The 21,916-nt window shown below is 41.2% G+C and overlaps 1 protein-coding gene across 8 annotated transcripts in view; it reads right to left on the bottom strand.

The window, feature by feature from the left end:
* Positions 1-210: 210 nt before the first annotated feature.
* The window catches only part of spag9a (sperm associated antigen 9a), a 28,939-nt gene continuing 7,233 nt past the window's right edge, over positions 211-21,916 (bottom strand). The window contains exons 6-31 of one of the 8 annotated variants that reach the window (XM_083977782.1): positions 20,693-20,779; positions 19,383-19,518; positions 19,006-19,099; positions 18,803-18,924; positions 13,387-13,398; positions 12,522-12,579; positions 12,252-12,404; positions 12,087-12,138; positions 11,840-11,970; positions 11,691-11,747; positions 10,131-10,295; positions 9,860-9,989; positions 9,266-9,355; positions 9,033-9,140; positions 8,682-8,868; positions 8,385-8,588; positions 8,070-8,289; positions 7,541-7,657; positions 7,121-7,201; positions 6,530-6,597; positions 6,267-6,418; positions 5,872-6,043; positions 5,517-5,630; positions 3,546-3,722; positions 2,844-2,981; positions 211-2,669 (exon numbers count right to left, since the gene is read on the bottom strand). In XM_083977782.1, coding sequence (XP_083833908.1) covers positions 2,551-2,669; positions 2,844-2,981; positions 3,546-3,722; positions 5,517-5,630; positions 5,872-6,043; positions 6,267-6,418; positions 6,530-6,597; positions 7,121-7,201; positions 7,541-7,657; positions 8,070-8,289; positions 8,385-8,588; positions 8,682-8,868; positions 9,033-9,140; positions 9,266-9,355; positions 9,860-9,989; positions 10,131-10,295; positions 11,691-11,747; positions 11,840-11,970; positions 12,087-12,138; positions 12,252-12,404; positions 12,522-12,579; positions 13,387-13,398; positions 18,803-18,924; positions 19,006-19,099; positions 19,383-19,518; positions 20,693-20,779 — 3,144 coding nt within the window. In that variant the 3' untranslated portion in view covers positions 211-2,550. Of the gene's footprint in view, positions 2,670-2,843; positions 2,982-3,545; positions 3,723-5,516; positions 5,631-5,871; positions 6,044-6,266; positions 6,419-6,529; positions 6,598-7,120; positions 7,202-7,540; positions 7,658-8,069; positions 8,290-8,384; positions 8,589-8,681; positions 8,869-9,026; positions 9,141-9,265; positions 9,356-9,859; positions 9,990-10,130; positions 10,296-11,690; positions 11,748-11,839; positions 11,971-12,086; positions 12,139-12,251; positions 12,405-12,521; positions 12,580-13,386; positions 13,399-18,802; positions 18,925-19,005; positions 19,100-19,382; positions 19,519-20,692; positions 20,783-21,916 lie in introns of all 8 variants that reach the window. The other 7 variants (XM_083977783.1, XM_083977784.1, XM_083977786.1 and 4 more) reach the window with 7 other exon arrangements.

Genomic DNA, 21,916 nt, shown 5'->3' with positions numbered 1-21,916 from the left:
ATGCATGTGACATCACCATTTTGTAACATAGCCCAAAAAAAACAGTTAAAATTTTGTCGGACAGTACAGTGAGTTCATTTTCGAAGCCCGTTCTTCACAATGAGAAGCTGATGGAGAAAATATGTTTCCGGTACCTCTCACATAGCCACGCTTTTCAGCGTGGAAAAAGAATGACACAAATGTATTTAAATAACAATGACACACATAATGGGAACTTCTCAATGAAACTGATTTAATAGATTGTTAAAAATAAGGCTATTATGCTGTTTTATAGCAAACACTGACCAGAGGAACCACCGTCATGGCGGCACAACGGGTAAATGTGACCAGTCTCTGGGGATTACAGATGGACATACAGTGAACACACATACACCACATTTGCAAAAATCAAACACGCACTGACACACCGTGTCTAGTGTTCAAACTCCTATATGTACACGCACATGTACTGTACACACAGACACACACACCATAGACATCCATCCCACCCAAAACGGTGGCAATAAACAGATTCAGCTGATAACATAGCAGTGTGTAAAAAAACATGCATAGCTTAGTACATGAATGTGTCGATTTGAAAACCACCATGTTATTGTTTGCACATTTTGATCTGAGGGTTGGTCAAAAATCTCCAACATGATGACATTGATTTCTTTTATTTAACCATTATTAACAATCATGTAAACTCATTGGACTATTTTGTTTACAATAGCCTCCTGTTATATTTTGCTCATGTAGAAAGTTACATTCTGAACCAAGATAGGCTCCATAACAAAGGAAATAAATACTGGAATGGCAAAAACACAATATAAAGTTATTTTTGAAATGGACTGAGGACCAATCTTGGTCCAAATTTTCAGATATAAAAACAAATTAAAACACCTACTGGTATCCTTCATCATGTTACAGTCAAGAAAATACTCATTACGTAATAAAAGTGTCTCACGGATGAATACAAAACACGCACAGTGCCCAAAGCAACAAAATAATAATGACAATAATTGCCTTCTAGGCCTCCAAATGAATTTGTAACAACAACACAAGGAATGATGAGGCAGTCAGGAGAGACTCTCTTTAGTGCTGTGTGCATGTTCATTAGAAGGTGCCACACAAAAATGTTATTTTCAGTCAGATTCCCTTATTCAAGTTTATTCCCAATAGGACATATACTATGTATAACCTTCAAATTATTAGACTCATAAGACTTTTAAAGTTGGAAAAGATGAAAAAAAAAGGAAATAGTCAGTTTCACGGTGCATCTTCTTTCATCCTTTGGTTACTGGGGTGCCACCTTGCTACAAATATGTGTACATTTTGTTTCCTTCACACAATTAGCGCACACAGGAGTGTACAGTAGTGTACATTACCATGGGTGTTCTTCCAAACCTCAAGCGACTAACATCTAACATTTTAAAGTGCCAATGAGCTGAAGCAGACAGGAAGCACCAAGCTGGTGGCACAGGCAGATTCTCCTCACGCGACAGACAAGGGTTTTTAAACCGGCCGAGTGCTCACACAAACAGACACACACACACACACACACACACACACTTGGATGAGGATTTTCCCCATGCAGGCTAATGCTAACCTACAGTACAGTAAGCTGGGTCCTCTACTCACAGGTAACCCTACAAAGTACCCAGACTTCTTACACGTTGTTCAGATCACAAAACATAACGATCCTGCAGCAATGCATGTTGTCATTGATATTAATACAACCTCTCAGATAATGTTTTATCCTACAACTCTTGTTCAGTAAAAGCACATTTAATTATGAGTAATTGTTTTTTTTTGTGTGTGTGCACCACTTGTACGTGCAAGCTGCTTTTCTAATAATAAGACAGTACAGTAGAGTAATCAGCCTCAGAAAACACATTCAACCTATTGAACCTTTTGATATTCTGTTTGCATTTTGACTCGCAGGTATCTTATTACACCCAGCCTTAATGGTGAAGATAATAAAAACGCTAAACGCAGAAAATAAATCAGTGAATGCATTCACACACCAGTTGCTCGCACATGTACAGTCATGTGGTTTACAAGTGTAAAAGTCTTACGTGTGTAATATAAAATATTCTTTACCTCAAATCAAAACTTCCTGCTCCCTTTTTAATGAAATCCTTCAAGTCAACTCGTTTTCCCTTTTGCCTTTTCACATCCAAAACCTTTTTTTTTTTAACATTTGGGAGACAAACATTATACGTACGTTACTTGCCCACAGCTCTAGATGTGCTGACTTGGGCCAATTTTTCCTGTGTGCACCTGCTTTTCCAACATGCAACCCAGCAGAGGGGAAACACTTGGACCGTGGACGTTTTCTTTTAAGTTAACATAAACCTCACCTTACCTATTTCAAATTCATAAAGAATAAACTGTACAAAAACATGGACTAAAAATAATTGTTTCTTTTTACAAAGTATTCAACTACTCAGGCATTAAGAACAATCAGTAATATCAAATTAAAAACTTAGAGGAGGGCATGCAGGGGTTTGAGGGCGGCCCTGGCATCGACACAACAGTCTGTGGTGTTTTTTTGTTTTTTTTCCCCTTTCAATCATGAGTAGTTGTGACCTGCCAGACGATGAGGTGGCTCCGCTCAGCCTTGGTGGGTGCTGACTGCTGGCTGGCTATCGGCTCTGATAAACCATCCAACTCACCGCCTTCATCGCCTGAGGAGGAAGATGACGAGTCAAAAAAACAAATAAACAAACAAAACAAAACAAAACATAAAAAACAGCTGACAAGCCGGGACGCAGCAGTTCAGTTTTAACAGTCACACAGTGCAGAATCTGCAACATCACTTTTCAAATACCGTAATTAAATCATCTTGTTGGTGCACTCACCCATTCTGAAGTCAATGTAGCCTTCGCCTCCACTCATAACAAGGTATGTTTTGGGCTCAGAGGTCACTGTGTCAGAGGATTCAGACGGAGGGTCATCAGAGCCCGAGTCTGCGCTTCCTGGAGGAGGCATTGCCTGACCTGTGAGCAACCCAGAGTGGAAAAAATACATCTTCAGTTTACGTTTACAGTCTCGAGAAACAGAGGGAAAGAAAAGCCTTTGAAAAGCTGTGATCAAGAAACATGCTGCCATTTTGTACTCATTTTGTTATTCAGCTATAACAATGACCAAAAAGTTCTTGTTTATTCAAATTGTTGATGGACCATATGGATCATACCAAGAGATACAAAAAATTCAGCTGCAACTAGGAACTATTTTTCCTGACTAATAATTTCAAGAAGAATAAGAAAAGAAGCCATTCTCAGTTTCCACACTATATTGTCTTCAAAATTATATAAAACAGAGAAAGCAACAAAATGTTACATCTGAGAAGCCACATTAATGCTTGAGAAGCTACAGTAATCTTTGCTTATGAAAATTGTTGCATTTACTTTTCATTTGTCAATCAACCAAACGTCAAATATACAAATGGTGCCACTGCCTGTCTATATCTATATATCAAAATAGTACCAATACACATGAGTGATAGTTTTCACGGATTAATAGCTGCAGCATTTGTCTGCTCCTGTTTTCTGGTCGCTCACCGGGCACAGTGACAAAAAACTTGACGGCGTCTCGATGTCCGTGGAAACACAGCTGGGCGTGGGCCATGGAGCAGTACGGTACGAAGCTGCCTGACACGGCACATTCTGAACCGTCATCCCCGTAAACCCGTACAGCACTGCCGGGCCGATTTGGCACGATTCCCGTTGTCTTGTTGGCTGCAGGGTAAGACAGTGTGAAATTAATGAAAGCTGCTCAAAAATATTACTGGGTAGCATGTTGTTTCATTTAAGTTTTTCCTATTGTATGGAAGCAGCCGAGGCAGAGACGACAAAATAAGTCCTGTGCAAAAAAAGCGTGAATTAAAGACAGTGTGTATGGTCACTGGAGAGACGATCAAATCTCAGACGTCTCAAGAAAGATCGGGGTTCATTGTTGAGTGAGCCACACACACACACAAACGCAGATACACTCACACAGACAGATATTTACACAACAGAGTGTGGAACTGATTCCCTAGCCAGAAAATTAGACAAAGCAGGGTTATAAAGCAGGCCTGGCCGGACCACAGTGTCTCTCAGATCGACAGGGGAGGGGGTCTGTGGTCTGTGGTCCGTGCCAGAGTGTATGTGACAGCAGTGGAGCCCGTTTGAACTCACTGTTTGTGAGAGCACAGACAAAGAGACGGAGGAGCAGAGCAGGAGAATCTACAGGTTACTGAGCTCTCCTCCATTTCCACAGAGAGCAGAGCTGTGCAGCATAAAGCTGCCAAACGGATTTCTGTGTGAGCTTCACGGCGACTGTGAGACCTGTATCCATGGCAACCCTGTCGTCTTTTATTCAACAAGTAGCGCCTGGGTTGCAGCCTGAAGAGAAACATGGGACGCAGACGCTACAGTGAGATGAGACAGAGAGGTTGTACAGCAGCTTTCAGAGGAGGATTTAGAGAGAGGTTAAAAAGCCGGAGAGAGAAGAGGCGAGGCTGTGAGGATGAGCACAGTCTGACGTCGAATCGTCCCTGAGGCGCTGCGGAGCGTCCTCGCTGAGGGTCTGTGGCCTCCTGAAGTCTAAAGCGGAGGTGGAACAAGAAAGAGTATGTGGAGGAGGGAGTCAAAGAGGACAGCGGAGGGGGATACGAGTTTGATGAGAGCGAGCCACACACACACCGATAATGAGCTTCACATTTCCCCAGTAGTGCATACGAAGCACATTACATACATGAAACGCTCTGGACTTTACCAAGAGTGAACATCAGTCATCAAATTCAATGATCTAAACCTTTGTCTCTAGAAATGTATTCATTATTCATTTCTTTCAATCACTGCCTTCTGAAAAGTTGCAGATTCATTCATCTATTCTTGGCTTGATTATTGTAATAATGTCTTATATTTAGGTGTCAGCTGCGTCTCCATCTACCGTCTTTAGCCGTAACTCATCTTATTACTGGAGTTCACTTCCTTACATTGGCTCCTCGTTAGATTTTGGATTGATTCTAACATTTTTATTAGCAAATTTGAAGGCTTTAAATGGCTGTGCCCCCAGTTACATCAAATATTTATTAACATGGTATTTGCCCACTAAAGAATTGAGATCTGCTGAAGGAATCCTGATTGGCCAAGGTCAAGGTTTGTGACTGAGCCCCCAGACTCAGGAACCCTGTACATCATGAATGTCTTAATAAAATGTATTTCTTTGTTTTAGCCTTTGGTAATAATTTATATGCATCTTATTTTGTTTCATTCCTAATTATTGTTCATACATATTTTATGACCTCTCTTCACTTACTGTCAGAATCCTCATGTTTGATATGTTTTTGATTAATGCTGTTTGACCCTTTTTATGATGCTCAGGTTCTTTGACCCTCTCATTTATCTGGTTTTATTTGTCCTTTATTTATACAGTACTTTTCCCACAAAGTTATTACTGAGCTTTTCAGTTAATATAGATAAAGTTAAGTGAATAGTGTGAGATAGAATAAATCTGATCTGTTGATGCATAGCAGGCGGTGTTACCTTCAGACAATGGGATGGAGATGATGACACCGTTTCCTGTCCCCACCCACAGACGGCTGCAGGACACCACCAGAGCTGTGATTCTCACGAATGAGAAACCCAGTTTACCCGTACCTGCACCACACACAGAGCAGACAGAGCACATACTTGTTAAATGTGTCAAAAGGTATAAATTCTACCAACTATGTACAGATATTGCTTTCACACCTTAATCTATTACACTGGACTTGTGCATGCCACTTTGCTTTTACACAAATTTTATTTCAGATTTTAAAAATGTTTTAATTAACTTAAATAACTCAAGTCAATGGTTATTTCCCAGTAGGTCAGAGAAGTGGTAGAGCTGTGTGTTTACCGAGCATCTTGCTGACGTAGGGCTCGATGTCCACATCCTGGAGGTGCTGGTAGGTGTGGGCGTGAAACAAGCGCAGGGTTGAGTCCAGTCGGATGGACACCCAGATACCGTCTCCGACCCAGGCCAGCTGCCTCACCTGGCTCTCTTTGCGTGGATGAGCGTCAAATGACTTCTGCACAGGCACGGCAGATTGAGATGATGTGATGTTAGAATGTTGTGAAATGTAGAAATTCTATTTAACATATTAAATATATTTAACTATATTTTAAATAAAGGCCATATTACACAACATGTAGCTAAAAGACATGATTACTCTGCCCTTTTCTGACAATAAGGTTTTATTAGTTGAGGCCGACTAGAGAAGAAAACGTGGTGTTGTTTATTGACAGATGTACCTCTATCCTCATGGCCTTGGGCTGGATGACGTAGATCTTGTTCCTGTAGCCGCACCAGACCTTGTCGTGCACAACAGTCATACAGCGGATAGAGTGGTGGGGCCGGCCCAGGTCCAGCAGGTGGTAATTGGTTAGGTCCCACTGTCCGTCTGCTGGGGAGAAACAAAGAGACTTGAGAACCAAAGTTTTTTTGGCGTCGAATGTGTATTGGAGAAATGCAAAAGCTGCATTTGTGTAGGAGGAGTGCTATGCCACAGACTTACCAATGCTTCTGTGGAAAATTGCTAATGTCCCATCAGCTAACGCCACCAGCACTCTGCCTTTGACATGTCTGTAACACATGAGGAAGACACTGTTTTAGACATTTTAGTTTAATAACTCACAAACCACTTTATTTGTTTATATTTAATATCTATGTTTTTTCTATAGAGCCATTATACATTCTAATTTTCCTATGCATGCATGTATGCATACATTTATCTGCTTTCTTTGTTATTCATCCGTTTGCCTGTTTATTTGTTTAAAGAGGACATATTATGCTCATTTCAGGGGCTTTTAATATGATACTGGACCCCAGTGGGGCACTATTGAAAGTTTTTATCAATAAAAAACTCCATAACTATCGCATACAAGCTGTCTGTGTACTCCACCAGTCTGGCTCTTTCCTGCTTCCCTCTGAAATGCTCGGATACCTCATGATATGGCACTTCCACATCCTCTAGAACAAGTATCCAACATAACATTCTGTCTGAAAAGCTAGAAGCACAATAGGTCCCCTTTAATAACGGATATTTTCTGTGGTGAAGCACATTAAGTTCTATAAATCAATTGCCTTCTTCTTCTTCCATACTCACACTATGCTGAGGATGGCGTCTTTCAGCTTGATGGCATGGAGACACTTCCTCCAACGCGCCACAGATGAGTGGACATACAGACTTGAAAATGAAAAGAGAGGGAGGTAAAGAAGGGCTCAGCAGGACACAGTACAATACTGGCTTATGATGGGTGGATTTCAAAATAAATGAGAAAAATGAAGGCGGAGGAAAATGTGAGTGAAAGTGTTCACAGTAACGAAAACAGGAGCCCTGATGGGTTTTAAAAAAAGACTAGATTTCATAATGTGTCTCTAAAGTGTGTTCATGTGTCCTATAATGAACTTTGGTGCAGTAATTGCAAACTATTTCCTCAATAAATGTACAGTTTCATCATCGCAGTGCAGACTTCACACTTTTGCTGCACTACTAGCTCCCTCTAGTGGCTGCTGTCCTGCTCACCAGCCGTTCTGAGCTCCCAGCCACATGGTGGGGAGGGCGCTGCTCATCCTCAGGACTTCCCCTTCTGATGGGTCTGAGTTTTGTGACATGGAGCCCACTCCGTCCTGCCCCAAGCCCCTGAAAAGTTTCACATTGCATCAGATACATCCTTCATAATGCTTCTTTTGTTGTGTAAGGACTACCAGGGGAAAAATACCGTAAGAGATATTTTCAAATTGGAACGGACAGTTTGTGAAAGTCAAGATAAGCAGTTTCAAGTCATGATGCTGACGGCAAAAGGTCAGGAAAGCAGTTTGAGCAGATTATTTTTTATCATGGGAGTGTTTGTACCATTCTAACATAACAACATTACAATTGCATTTCCTTTATTTAATATGAAAAATCCTAACAGAGCCAACATATGGTTCATCTTATGTATTGACCAAGTGTCCTTACAACCTTATCAGGCAGAAAAACTTGAATAATTTTTTCTACATGCTAAAAACACCCAGTAATTTCAGACATTATCACCTGGAGTCTAATTCCTCACCTCTGTGAGCTAGTAGGAGATGAGTCAGTGGGTCCCACCCCCAGTGGGTCAGTGAACACATGCTCAGTGTAGATCCCTGGCTGGTTTTGATCAGACCCCTGGTCCTCCTCGTCTTCTTCTCCTACACCAGCGTTTGCCTCCGTTGCTTCCGTTGCCTCCTCCGCCGTGGGAACCCCATCCTCCGCTGGACTGGTCTCTCTGGAAAGCTCAACACTGGGCGCTGGGCAACAAACAGAGATGGGATTCATGTAAATTTGGTTTGGGCTCAGGATTTGAAAACACACCTGGCTTCACTGAGTTGAGTGGAATATCTACCTGAGCCAGAGATGCCGCTGTGCTCAGCCGGCTGGTCTGTTGCACCTATGCTGGCCGTCTGGGGGATGGCGGTGGTCCCCTCGGCATCGCTGCCTGTAGAGCCCATACTGGCTACGCTGCCAGCCAGTGACACCCCATCACTTTGGCCAGCCTCTGCATCCTGGGGTACCTCCTCACCTGCCGGAAAATCTGTCTCCAACACACCTACAATAAAACAAAACATCAGAAATGACCCTGTAGTCAGAATTCAGAGCTCAGTTACAGACACCTGACACAACACCACAACAATCAGCCTACCCGGCACACTGGCAATGCAGACGACGTGGGTGTTGCAGGCGTAGAAGCTGTCGAGTAGGTCAGAGGGCTGGCTGGCATCCAGCACCATCACCTTGGTGGAGGAGTGGGTGCTGGTGCAGACCCACACCCTGCTGGACACCTCGCCCTGAAGTATCAGCTCCTTCTCCTGCTCCACGACGTCCTGATCCTTGTAGAACAAGAGAGAAATCAGAGTTTCAGGAGAGCCTCTGCAGGATTTAAAGTTTGAAGAACTCATTCCACCTACCCAGTGTAACTCCTGTTCAAACACCATCATAATACAAAACCCTCCCTGGATAAAAGCGGCCTCTTAAGTACAGTACTTACTCTCACCTTACTCTCCTGCTCCAGCTGGTCCAGGCTGCTCTGAGAACCCTTCGTCTGCTTAGTGAGCTCTGATATCCTCCCCCCTAACAGGTTGACCCCTGCAGCACACCACAGCTGGGAAAGAAAGAGGGAATCCATAATAAATGTCTCACAAAATGTATCTGAAAGCAAAAAAAAAAGTCACGTAGCACATTTTGTGTATTTAAGTTTTTATTTATTTTTATATTTTTATGAAGTACCTTCATAGAAGCATCTTTCTGATCCAGAGGTCTTAGGTAAACTGGTACAGGTAAATTCATTTTATGCTCCACCTGTCCACCATTTGCCACCTGTCAGGATACAGCAACACATTATTAGAACTGATTTTCAAAAGGCAACATCATTGGCACAACTTAAAGCCAGAAACTTAAAAAAAAAAAAAAACAGTATGAAAATGTAGTGAAGTTCCTTTGAATGTTTGATATCCATCTGAGTCAGTAAATACGGAATGACACCATGGAGATTGATTTTACACTGTTTGCTTTGAAGACATGGCAGCTCTCAACTATTTGCATATACAATTTGCAACTGTGATGCCATACAGATGGAGCAGGGCAGCCTCAACACTGTGTCCATTTACACAGGTGAAAGTTGCAGCTCCATTCAAAAGTAAATGAAATCAAAGTTAAATATTCTTCAGTCAGTCCAAGAAAGTTAATTTTTAATTTAATAGACGTCACCTTCAAAAGAGTGTAGCAGGGTTAACTGAACCAAATGAATATTGACAGTCTTGATCAATATTATTGATCTAATTTTTTTTCTACTTAATTCATTTTCAAACTTTCACATCCCACCTTGTATTTGCTGGGGAGGCTCCAGCCGTGTGCGGTGACTCGTCCGTCCTCCTTCTGCATGTGGGCCTTCACCTGTCTGTACTGGGCTCTCTTCTGCTCTTTACGTGACGGTGAACTACACTGGTCCTTTCTACATGAAGCACAAAAAGAGAGAACATCTCATCAGCTAACACATGTACAGTATACTGTATACAAGTCCATTATCACAGACATAAGTTTCAAATTCTGCCTTTTCCCAAGTGTGATTAAATACGACAGTCAGGTGACTCACTCTTCATTGAGGAAGTCGAAGGTCTTGGACTTCTCCGTGGGGAACTGGGAGAAGGTGCTACTCCTCTTCACCATGCCGCCAGGGGCGTTGTATTTCACGTTGGACTGGGAGTCCACCTTCTTTATGGCCGGGGAACTGGAGGAGGAGCTAAACAGTCTGCTGAAGCTGCAGGTGGTGAAGTCACAGAAAGCCAAGAAGGAAACGAGAGCCGACAGGAGTGCGGGGAAAAAGCAAGGTAGTGGGGGGTCACCAACCAACCGGACAACCAACGAACAACCACCAACATTTACTGTACAGTGACATAAAGCATGCTGGGAGTTGTGATATAGCTGAACACTTCCTATCAACCCCTATTTGTGTCTTTACCACCAAATACCAATATCTAACAGTAATCAGAATCTAACTAGATACTTTAACATTTAGTCTTCTATAGAGGTAGTCACATTTACTGTCAATGTCACTGGCATCAATGAAAAAAAAACTACATATACGATACCCAGCGCAAAGTCTCTGTGAAAAGCAGCATATATACATTTTTTTTAATATACTGTTTAGCATGTAGATACAAGTTTGGGGGAAAAAAACAGACATAAAAAATAAGAGATAAACAAAATATCTTCTAATATCTGCCCGAGTCATGATTTCAGAGTGATGGTCAGTCATGCTTTATAGTTTCCATATAGAAACTGTTACAATATGTTTACAGGACAGTTTGGGTTATATGATGTGAGGCTGTATGAGGTCGTCTCGTCATACACAGTCAGTGTATTACCTGGGGGAGAATGAGATCAGAGCACAGCAGCACATAGCTCTGATAGTCTGCCAGTGTCTGCTGCTGTCTCTCCTGACTGGCACTGTGCAGATCTCAATCTACGCTGACTGTGCAGAACTGCCTCATACAATCCCACATCAAATAACCCACACTAACCCTTTAACAACCTTCATAAAAAATATATATCAGAATGAAAACTGATGTGTCTCCATTGATTTATATGTTGTCATTTCCCGTGTGATTTTTTAAAACAGACTAAAATCAGTTTAAAATGTGTTATGTTATTATAAAATGACTGATCGGCACAGGATGTAAGACAGAACCTGAATGTGTACTTAAGCTGCTGGGGCAACTCTGTCCCTCTTTAGCGCCCTTCGAGGAAACAGAGCGGGAAAACATCAAAAAGGCACACAGCAGGCAGGAGACAGGAAAGCCCGGGGGGCACAGGGAGAGTCATGTCTGAGCAGTTTGTGATAACAACCACTGATGCACTGCACGGAGAGCAAAGATTATGGATAGAGACACATCAAAGTTGGATTTGTTTGTAATGGAGGAACAGTTCTGTGTCAATGGAGGGCAAGAGAGAGGTTTGGCAGGGGTAATGTTTATTAAACCATCTTTACCTAATGCTGCCAATTCAATTGAACATGGTGGAAGAGATAAGGAAAAAAAAAATTGAATAATTCGGGAGAAAATATCACAAGAATTAATTTGGAAGGCTGTCAAAACTAAAGCCCTGACAAAAGGTGGATAAATATTGTAGATATGATTAATACGAGAGGACTCACAACTGCCAGATGCTGGATTTCTTCTTTTCTGCGAGTGTTGGATTTTCTCTCGACGCCCTGAAGAAGACAATTAAGATGGTGTTCACTCATTTTTAAAAGACACATAAGTGCAGGCAGTGAAGTGGTGAGTATGTACATGTGCTCTGTACCTGATCATCTCTGTCCACCGCACAGCTTCCTGCAGCTCCATCAGTCTCTCTTTGTACTGGTTCCTCTCCATCAGCACCCTGGCCATTTCCACTCTGGTGAAACGCTTCCTCTGGGCTGTAGGTACATCACTCTGTAGCAGACACCACGCAGTTAAACCCACATCTGACCACACAGTAATGCATTTGGTATTTTATGGATGAGCAACGGAAACAGGGCAAACACGTTTTATATGTACAGAAAACTCACATCTTCTTCATCTTTAGTTTTCGTTTTCACATCCTCTATCTCTAGTCGCACTCTGGAAAGATAAGGATTCATTTTACACTCAAGATACACAAGAAATGCTCTGTTGTTAATTTGCCATTCACAGTCACTATGGTAATGAATTGTTCAATTGTGACTGCTTCTTACTTCTTGAGTTCCTCCTCGAGCTCTTTGTTCCTGTCCTCCATCTTGGTCTTGGTTTGAAGGATGGCCTCCAGCTCTCCCTGTAACATCTCCTTCTCACAGGTCAACTCGTCCACCTTCAATATCAAATCTTTATTCACCACGTTCAGGGCATTCCTGGACAGGGAAGAATTTAGATAGTATTTTTTATTTGTTTATTTTTCATCTGAGTTGATAGGATATATTATCAACTGGGCCATCACATTTAAAAGAAACATTTAGCTTTGCACTCACTTTGTCTCAAGCAGTTGTGAATTCTCCTGAATGAGATTTTCCACTTCCCGGCCCATGCCTGAACAGAAATGATGACCACGTTAGAATTTTATTACATAAAAAAAAACAATCTGGTGCAGTTACTACATGGGAACTACATATTAAAACAAACCACTGTATCCATACTAAGAGGATCCAACAACGCACTACACAAGATGTGAAATATATTCTAAATATCTGTTAGTGTAAGTCTCACAGCACACAAAACTATCACGACACACAGACCCACAGCACACGTCACAGCACTGACAGGAGAAGGATGGATAGAGTGGGTGAGGTCTTACCAATCAAACTAAGGTCTGAGAAAACCATGCAATCCAAGTCAGGCGGAAAGAGGAAGGAAGAGAGAGAAAGAAAGAAAGAGAGAGAAATGCGGATATAGTTTGAGCCAGTGGAATGACCAAAAATGATGGAGGAGTCAGAGCTGAACGTGCTGACTCCACAAGCAAAACGGAGGAGATGCTGCCGAAATCTCTAAGGATAGTTACATACGACAATCACAACAGTAGAAAGAAGGGAAAGAGGAAAATACAAGGGCAACAAAAAATATTTTTCAAGCTGTAAAAAGAGCAGTTAGGCCAAAAAAGAAAGCATCAAACTCCTTCATCCATGCACCAAACTTTGTCAAAAGTAGTCAAAGGTAGGCAGCTGAAATGAGGCCAAGTGTGCATTAGTGAACCTACTGAAACAGTTACCAAACATAATGAGGAAGAAGCTGTGAGTTGTAACAATGGCGGATATGGCAGAAAGTGACTAATGAGTATGGGTCAAAAGGACATTACAGAGGAAATGTTAAAGCTAAGGAAAGGCTTGAGGTCATACACACCAGAGTACTCCACTGGGATTATGGGTAAAAGCCAGAGGATGAGATACGGGGAGAGAGAGAGGTGATGTTAGCATGGGCAGATGGCTAACACTGGGTAATATAACAGCAAGTGGTGTAGCATTGGCGCAAACAGCGGGAGCTGGAGTAACAGTGAGCTTGACGCTAGTGCTATCAGTAAGACAACAGCTATTAGCCAAACTGTGGAGCAGAGCTTCAGTAAAGACAGACACAAATTATCTGAGGGTCACAAATGCTTTGCAATAAAACAACAAATCCTGAATTATCGTCATGTTTGCTCTGCAGAGTCTGAGGCTTTCTGTATGAGGACACCTCCAAGTGGAATATTATTATCCCATGGCCACTCACAAAATAAGAAAAAAGGCGGGCTTCATAAAAACTGTCACCCATTTTTAAAAATAACCCTTCGGTTTTATCAGAGTCAAATTGTTAAAAAGTATTGCATCTCTTTGCAAAACAATTTACTTTAAAATTTGTTTCTAGGTTTAGATGAGTCTTCCCAACACAACTACACTTTGTATTGGAAAATGAAATGACTCTTTGCTGTGTCTTACTCTATCAGGATCTTACTTGGGCAAGTTACCAGGTTAAAATTAGGGAGCTGTGTGATTGATGGTCCTTAGCCCTCACCAACACAACTGAAGGAGGTTTCATTGTGGAGTTGCAATAAAACTGTCAGCAAGAAATCCTGAGGGAAGCTGACAATAAGAGCAGCTGCAAAACTGGATATTGTTTATGTTGTTTTGTCAGTGGCCATAAGTTACACTGTATGTTTGCCTTTTTTTTTTTTAGGATCAAGTTGGTACATACAGTACTGCGCTCTGACTTTTTCTCGAACTTGAGAAACAAAAGTTTGATTTTAACCAAAGCCTAAAAGAACAATTACAAACGAATATTCCCAATGGCCATGGTATAATTGTCCTAAATATCATTAGTTAAAGCAGAAGTAAGTGATATATTTGTGTTAATATAAGTCTTAAATAGTTATATCTTCCGACAGCAATCACTTACATAGCTGGCAGCTAGCAGCGACATCTTCGACATCTTCCACCCCTTCACCGGCTCCCCGGCGGCAGCTCGCGAGCTGCAACCGAGCACCGATGGAGCAGCAGCGGTTCATCCAGCGGGGCCGCGCCCAGGGCTAACTACCCAGCAGCTGGAGGCCAAGGCCACCAGCACCAACGACCCTGCACCATCGGAGTCTGCCACACCAACTCACATCAGTCCCCCTACTCTTGCCTTGAGCATAACCAAGCATCCAAAGGTAAAACTCAGAAACCCTGTTCTTAAAAAACATTGTAGCACCAAGCTATTTAAAACTCTGAATCAATCCAGATTAACCTGGGACCCTCGTTGTAAACCAAGGGGTTTGTTATGTGGTCACTTAAACGCAAGAAGTATTGGTAATAAGCGGGAACAAATGGAACATCTCCTATGCGACTCGAATCTGGACTGTCTCGGTATATCCGAAACCTGGTTAAAACCAACATCTGCAGAAGCTCTGATATCTATGCCAGGATATCATGTGTATAGAAAGGACAGAGAAAAAGGTAAAGGAGGGGGCGTCTTGCTCTATGTCAGAGACAACCTGACCTGTAAACAGCTAGAATGGGCTAATGATAGTAAGTTCGATTGTGTTGGTGTGGAAATCACGCTGTCGAATGAAATGTCATTCACTCTTATCTGCCTTTACCGACCACCATCCGCTAACGCTGATTTCTTCACTCAGTTTAAACACATGCTGAATCACTGTGATAAAAACAAAGAGATTATTCTCATAGGTGATTTTAATATAAACTGGGATGATAAAAAAGGAAGAAAAAACCTCAAGGTTATAATGGACAAACACAATCTAGAACAACTAATTGAGCAGCCGACGAGAATAACGAAAAGTTCCCAAACGAGAATAGATCTCCTGTTTACTAATAAGCCTGAGAGGATAGCCAAGACATTTAATTTTTTGAACGGTATATCTGACCATAATATAATCCTTTTTTCTAGAAAGCTCACAAAGCAGAGGCTTAAGACGCACAGGGCACCTACCTCATCCATTACAAATGTTGTACCTAGGAGTCAGGCACCTCACCTCAAGGAAGCTCTGACCAGAATAGACTGGGAGGAAACACTATCCTCAATAAACATAGACACAAACAGTAATTCCTTTATTAACAAACTAAAAGAGATTATGTCAGCCTTTGCCCGCAAGGGAGGCCACAGAGCAAAAAAGGGTAAAAATCTACCTTGGCTAGATCAGAACTGTAGAAATCTACTTAAAAATAGAGATGTGCTACTTAAGCAGCATCTGAAAACTGGTCTGACCACAGATAGATTGAAATTTACCCATGCTCGCAACAAAGCTGTGCAAATGATGAGGAAAGCCAAAGCGAATTTCTTTGTTTCCATCATAGAAAGTGCTAAAGGCAATGGGAAGAAAACATGGCAAATATTGAACAAATTACTAGGCAAGAATAAACAAGAGACCAAAGCACTTGAACTAGAAGTGAACAATGACTTGGTAAAGGATTCTGGTATGATAGCTAATATTTTTAATAATTATTTTATAGATAGTGTAACGGATATCACAAGGCTTTTTACCCCGTCCACAATTCAACCCCGCCAGATTAATGAAAGTCACCCTGTTTTCCATCTTGAAAACATAACCGAGATGGAGGTAAAAAAGATTATTGCAGCTCTTAAAAACTCTAAAGCTAAGGATATTCATGGTGTCGACACTAACTTCATCAAGACACATATAGATGTCCTAGCTAGGCCCATCTCTCTCATGGTTAACCAGTCACTCAATCAGAAAAAAGTTCCGTCTTCCTGGAAGAAGGCATCGGTGATACCTGTTTTTAAATCTGGATCAAAAACACAGGTAGCCAACTACCGGCCCATTAGCATCCTGCCTATCGTCTCAAAAGTTGCTGAGAAATGGGTAGCAGCCCAACTTATTAAACACCTTGATAAAGGATTTACCCCACTTCACAGCATGCAATTTGGTTTCCGGTCCAATCACTCCACCGAGACGGCAAACTGTTTTTTTATTGAGAATGTTAAAGGGTTACTGGATAAGAACCCCTGTGTAGGTGCAGTGTTTTTAGATCTCAAAAAAGCATTTGATACTGTCAACCATCAAATTCTTTTAAACAAGCTCACTCATTTTAATCTTTCTGATGAAGCTATATCATGGTTTAAATCCTATCTGTCAGATAGATCGCAGCAAGTCAAGATTGACAATGTCATGTCTCACCACCAAGCTTGTCATGTTGGAGTCCCACAAGGATCAATCTTGGGACCTTTGCTATTCTCCATGTACATCAATGATCTTCCTGATATTTGTCCAGATGTTAGAGTCTTGATGTATGCTGACGACACTGTGATTTATACTCAGGGAAAGGATGCAAAGACAACGGCAAAAAACTTAACTGATGCTTTGACTAGGGTTCAAGACTGGTTATGTAATTCGTGTTTAATGTTAAATACAAAAAAAACTGTGCACATGCTGTTCACCAAAAATGGTACAAAACACACTGAGCCACCAATGTCTGAAAAAGTGGTTGTCTTGAACGGAGTAAAATTGGAGTCAGTAACCCATTTTAAGTACCTTGGGGTGTTACTGGACTCCAACCTCACCTTTAAGAAACACTCCAAAAAAATAACCAACACTTTAAAATTTAATATACAAAATTTTAAACAAATCAGACCTTTTATTACAACGGAGGCGGCAAAAGCCTACCTACACTGCTTGATCCTGTCACATATTGAATATTGCTTCACAACCTGGATGTTTGCTGGAGTCACCACTCTCAAACCTATTAAACAGCTATATAAAAAAGCAATCAAGGTGTTTGATCAAAAGCCCCAGTCTTTCCACCTCTGCCCAATTTTGAAAAAATATCAGTTCTTGACATTCGAGAACTTCCAACTACTCAAAAGTTCCTGTCTCATTCACAGGTCATTAAATGGGTTGGCACCTCCACCACTAGGCCATTTTATTAAAAAGAAAAATAGCGCAACAACAACGAGAGCTACCACCAGAGGTGACTGTGAGGTTCAGTTTAGGAGAACAGCATTCGCACAGAAGGTTTTATCAGTCCATGGTTGCTCAATGTGGAATACGCTACCTCTGGCCATAAGGGAAATATCAACATATGTAGCATTCAAAAAACAGCTGAAAATATGGCTTACCAACAACCAAGCCTGCCAACATTAAGGGCATGCTTGTTTTTGTGTGAGTACGTGTGGGCGTGTGTGCCTTGTATACTTGTTTCTTCTGTTTTTTTTTAAATATATTTCTTATATTTCTTCTTACCAAAACTGTAGGCACTTTACCTCTGGCACTTTAAAATCCAGCACTTTATTATAGCACTTTTTGTAAGCAATAATAGCACTTTATAACAGATGCACTTTAATGGTTCCTAACAGCTCCCGAACCTATTATTACAATGCTGCTCTTTCCACTGCAGCTAAGGTTTAAATTTGTAATGTGATTTGTGTAATAGTATTGTGATATTGTGATATGGTACTCGTACCATACTAAATGTTATAAATGTTGTTATTGATGTTTTGTATAATTGTCGTTATGTGTGCCGCGGGACTACGGATGGAAATTAGCCCTGAGCTAAATCTGGTGTATTTACATTTTTTATAATGTTCATTAATATGCAAAGTCCCGTCACAAATAAACAATAAATGAAATGAAATGAAATGAGTGTTTGGACTGAAACACGGGTCTCTCAGTCACTCTGCTCTGCTCTGAGCCGAGGAGAAAACATTTATCGTATCCTACAGTTTTTATCCAATGAGGAGAGAGAACGACATGCAGGGCTGTGTGTGCAGCCAAGGAACGCCGTGAATGTGGCGACGTAGCGACGAGGACTGTTATGGTGCGTTCAAAGAAACTCGTATTTTTCCGACCGTGAAGTGGTACCAGTTCGATCTGGTACGAGTTCACCGGTCGGAAGTTACGAGTGGCCGTTATAGTGACTTTCACCGGTAAAACAGGTCGGAAAAACACGAGTGGGTTGCCTGAAACGCTACAAAGTCGTAAATTGTGACTTGAACCTGTAATTTACGATTTCAAAAGCCTTCCTGGAACACAGCATTAGCGAAAACGACCGGACCACTTACTTCTGCTTTAATCATCACACAATATGCAAAACTGTGGAGTTTTTACACAAACAATTAAATATTGTAAATATTCAAGTACTCAGGAAAGATGTGTCTTCACAGTTTTTCTGTTAAAATTACATTTGAGTTGCTTCATAAATGAACATGAGACATTTCAGTTTCAATGCAGAAAATGTCAAAACAACCCTGATGAAATTTATCCGAGGATCTGACACATGAAATCATCTGAGAGCGACATTCATCCAGTGAGGATGGAGTTCTTACTCACCAAGCAGGTCGGCTCCTTCATCCACATCCCCTATGAGGCCAGTGCCTGCAGACGACAGCTCATCAAACAGAGAGTCTGTGTTGCGGTCAAATGCCATGTTCTCAATGCCTTTGGTCGGGGTGCTGGAAGAGCAATAAACAGCAGGAAGTGATGTTTCGCTACCTTGTGACGTTTTGTTAAACATTACATTTTCTTTGCTCTACCTGCAGACTTTGTATCCACCCAGATCCATGTCCAGCTCAGGGGTGGATTCAATGATGTCCTGCACATCTGAGCTGTCCTCATTCTCAGGCAAACCTTCAGAAAATATAAAGCAGGATAAATCATCAAAAGAGAAGGAGGGGTATGTGACAAAAACAAACCTGAAGAGAGCATCTTTAGTTGTGGTATTTTTAGACTGAAGTATCACAAAAACAAGTTCCCTGTGAAACCTCAACAGCATAAACACAGTCTGCCAAAACATCTGTGTCATTATATATGGTAAATGGCAAGAGAGCAAAATGCTTGACAGCCATCAAAACTAACAGATGGCTAATGATTGTGAATGTGTAGACAACAGGTTCATGATGTTTGATCCTACCCACTGATATGGATCTGGTCCCTGGTGCAGCCTGCACCTCAGTGCTCTTACTGTTCCCATCTTCCTTCTCCATGTCGGAGGCCGTGGTGGACATCGGTGTGGCCGACTTGGAGCCCGTGAAATCCGACAACTCATCCTGTAAAGTTTATGGGTTTAGTTTATGGCAACTAGAACACAGAAAGCTGTTTACAGTCAAAGGCCAAGACCAAATGAATGTGTCACAATAAAGGAATAAAAACATAACGAACATATTCAGACCACAAACAAAACACCACGGTCAAGGTGGACAGCAGGAGGAACACACAAGGTGCTAATCACAAATTCACTACATACACTACTCATGCAGCACAACAGAAGACACACTTTGCTCTTACACTGTGAAGAGCAAGAGCAACGTAATTATTTCCTGTAAACTTTTGATTAACTTAAAAAAACAAAAAAAAGGAAAGGGAAATATTACTTAAAATACTAATTTGTCAAAAAAAATGGAGCTGAGGAAAACAGCAAGGTACCGAAAAGTAATTCTTCACTGAAGGAACACAATAAGGAAAGAACTTTGAAAAAACTAAAGAAGCGATATGTCTTTAGTTGCAGAGGGACACAAGAGCAACACAAACACAGACACAAAGTCCACACAGAGCTACACGGTTTGCAGGGAGGAGGTTGGGGCTTCATACACCATCATCTGAACACACAACATGGGCACGATGACGGCTGCCATTCTACCTCTAGTACACAACACAACTGACACAGGATCTAAAAACTAAATGAAAAAAGGTTGAAATGATAAAGTTACTGGACCAAAGTCACACAACTAGAGCACTAAGAGACAGCATATTGTTTCAATGTGTGATGACATGTTAGTGTATTGATGAGTGATCGTTAAAGAACATCATGAGTGAAGCAAAAAATACAAGGAAGCATGTGAGATATAAAAGTCATGCATTTTTTTTTACTGAAATGAAAAGAAAAACCTGAGGCCAGATGCAACCACACTGTTATTGAACACGACAGATTAATAATTAACCAATAGCATCTGTGACACAGCTGATTGCTGCCTGCACTTATTTTGAAAGTCCCCATTGAACCCTGCGCAAAGGACGTGGTTGCATGTAGCTCAATCTAGCACAGGTGGTCCATGAAGTGAGGCGGCGCTTTTGAAAAGATGAAACAGCAGAGCGGAGGAGACTACTGAAGCCCACACACACACACACACACACACACACACACACACAACTGTCCACAGCCAATGCGGGCGTGCTGCTGCTGCTACTGCCGGCACTTCCGCTCGCCACCACTCATCCAACTACCTTGCAGTCGTCTGCCAGTGAATTCCCCCAAGAAGAGTCCTGCGCACTCTTACCCTCCCTTTCCTTTGGGGGGTCGGCAGAGTCCAACTGCTTGGGGTGGGGGGAGAGTAAGAATGAAGCTCACATGTGCAGAAGCAGATTAGGAGAAATGCATACACCTCCAAATGTGCATGTTTGTGATGTGAATGGAAAATACTATTGTGTTGCAAAGTATATAATTGAATGTGAGCACAGGTCAACGGTCCTACTTTTTTTTAATCAAGTGAATTAAAAAATGTCTTCTTCCTTTTTTTTTTTACATTTTCTCTCGGTATTATTTCAGGAATACATTATTTTTAGACGAATGCTACTAGCTGTAAAGATGAAACAATTAATCAATTTATCAGTCAATGAAAAATTATCTGCAACTGCAACTAACTTTTAAAAGGGACCAAACTCCCCAGTTCCATCTTGTGTGTTGTGAGTGTTTGCTGCATTGTCTTTGTGTTATGTGGCAGTAAAGTGATCATGTTTGGATTTTGGACTGTTGGCCAGACAAAACAAGACATTTAATGACGTCTTGGGCTGAAAGACATTGTGATGAAAATGTTTCAGTATTTTCAGAAAGTAATTAGTATTTCACTGTTTCACACCCAAATCAAACAGCTTGTTCAGTCCAACCTACAGCCAAAATACTTTGCAGTTTGCATACGGATATGAAATGAAGAAAACTGGGCAAATCTTCCACATCTTTGTTTAAATTTGCACCCAAATCTTTACTGTTTTGACTTCATGAATAATTGAGACTACAGTATTATTTAGTAATAATATTAAATCATATTTCAACTGTATCATGGATAAGTTCACATTTTTAGGTGTTAAAGTTGTACTTTATAGTTTATTTCACACTTTTTGCTCAGACAGTGTTTTCCTGCTGAACTGCAGCAGAGGGACAGAAACACCAGGAGGGAATCTGCTACGTAACAGATTGTAACTTTGGTCGCTCTCCATTTGATTTGACTAACTCAGGCTGAAGCTTGAAGCGTCAGTCTAACTTTAGAACGCGTATTTGCACAGAAAAGGGAACAAAAACTATTTCAGTGCCCACAAGGCCTGTCAGTAATGGTTTAAAATAGATTTCAAAAAAATGTGAACTCATCCATTCAGTGGCACCGCCTTATTAAGGTCCCGTCAAATGAAGCCAAATGTAATAATATAAAACACTAAATATAATTATGCCAATCT

This window comes from Trachurus trachurus (assembly GCF_905171665.1).
Source record: "Trachurus trachurus genome assembly, chromosome: 8".
NCBI lineage: Eukaryota > Metazoa > Chordata > Actinopteri > Carangiformes > Carangidae > Trachurus > Trachurus trachurus.
The sequence above is the reverse complement of the archived record's forward strand: the minus strand, read 5'-3'. Positions and strand labels throughout refer to the sequence as shown.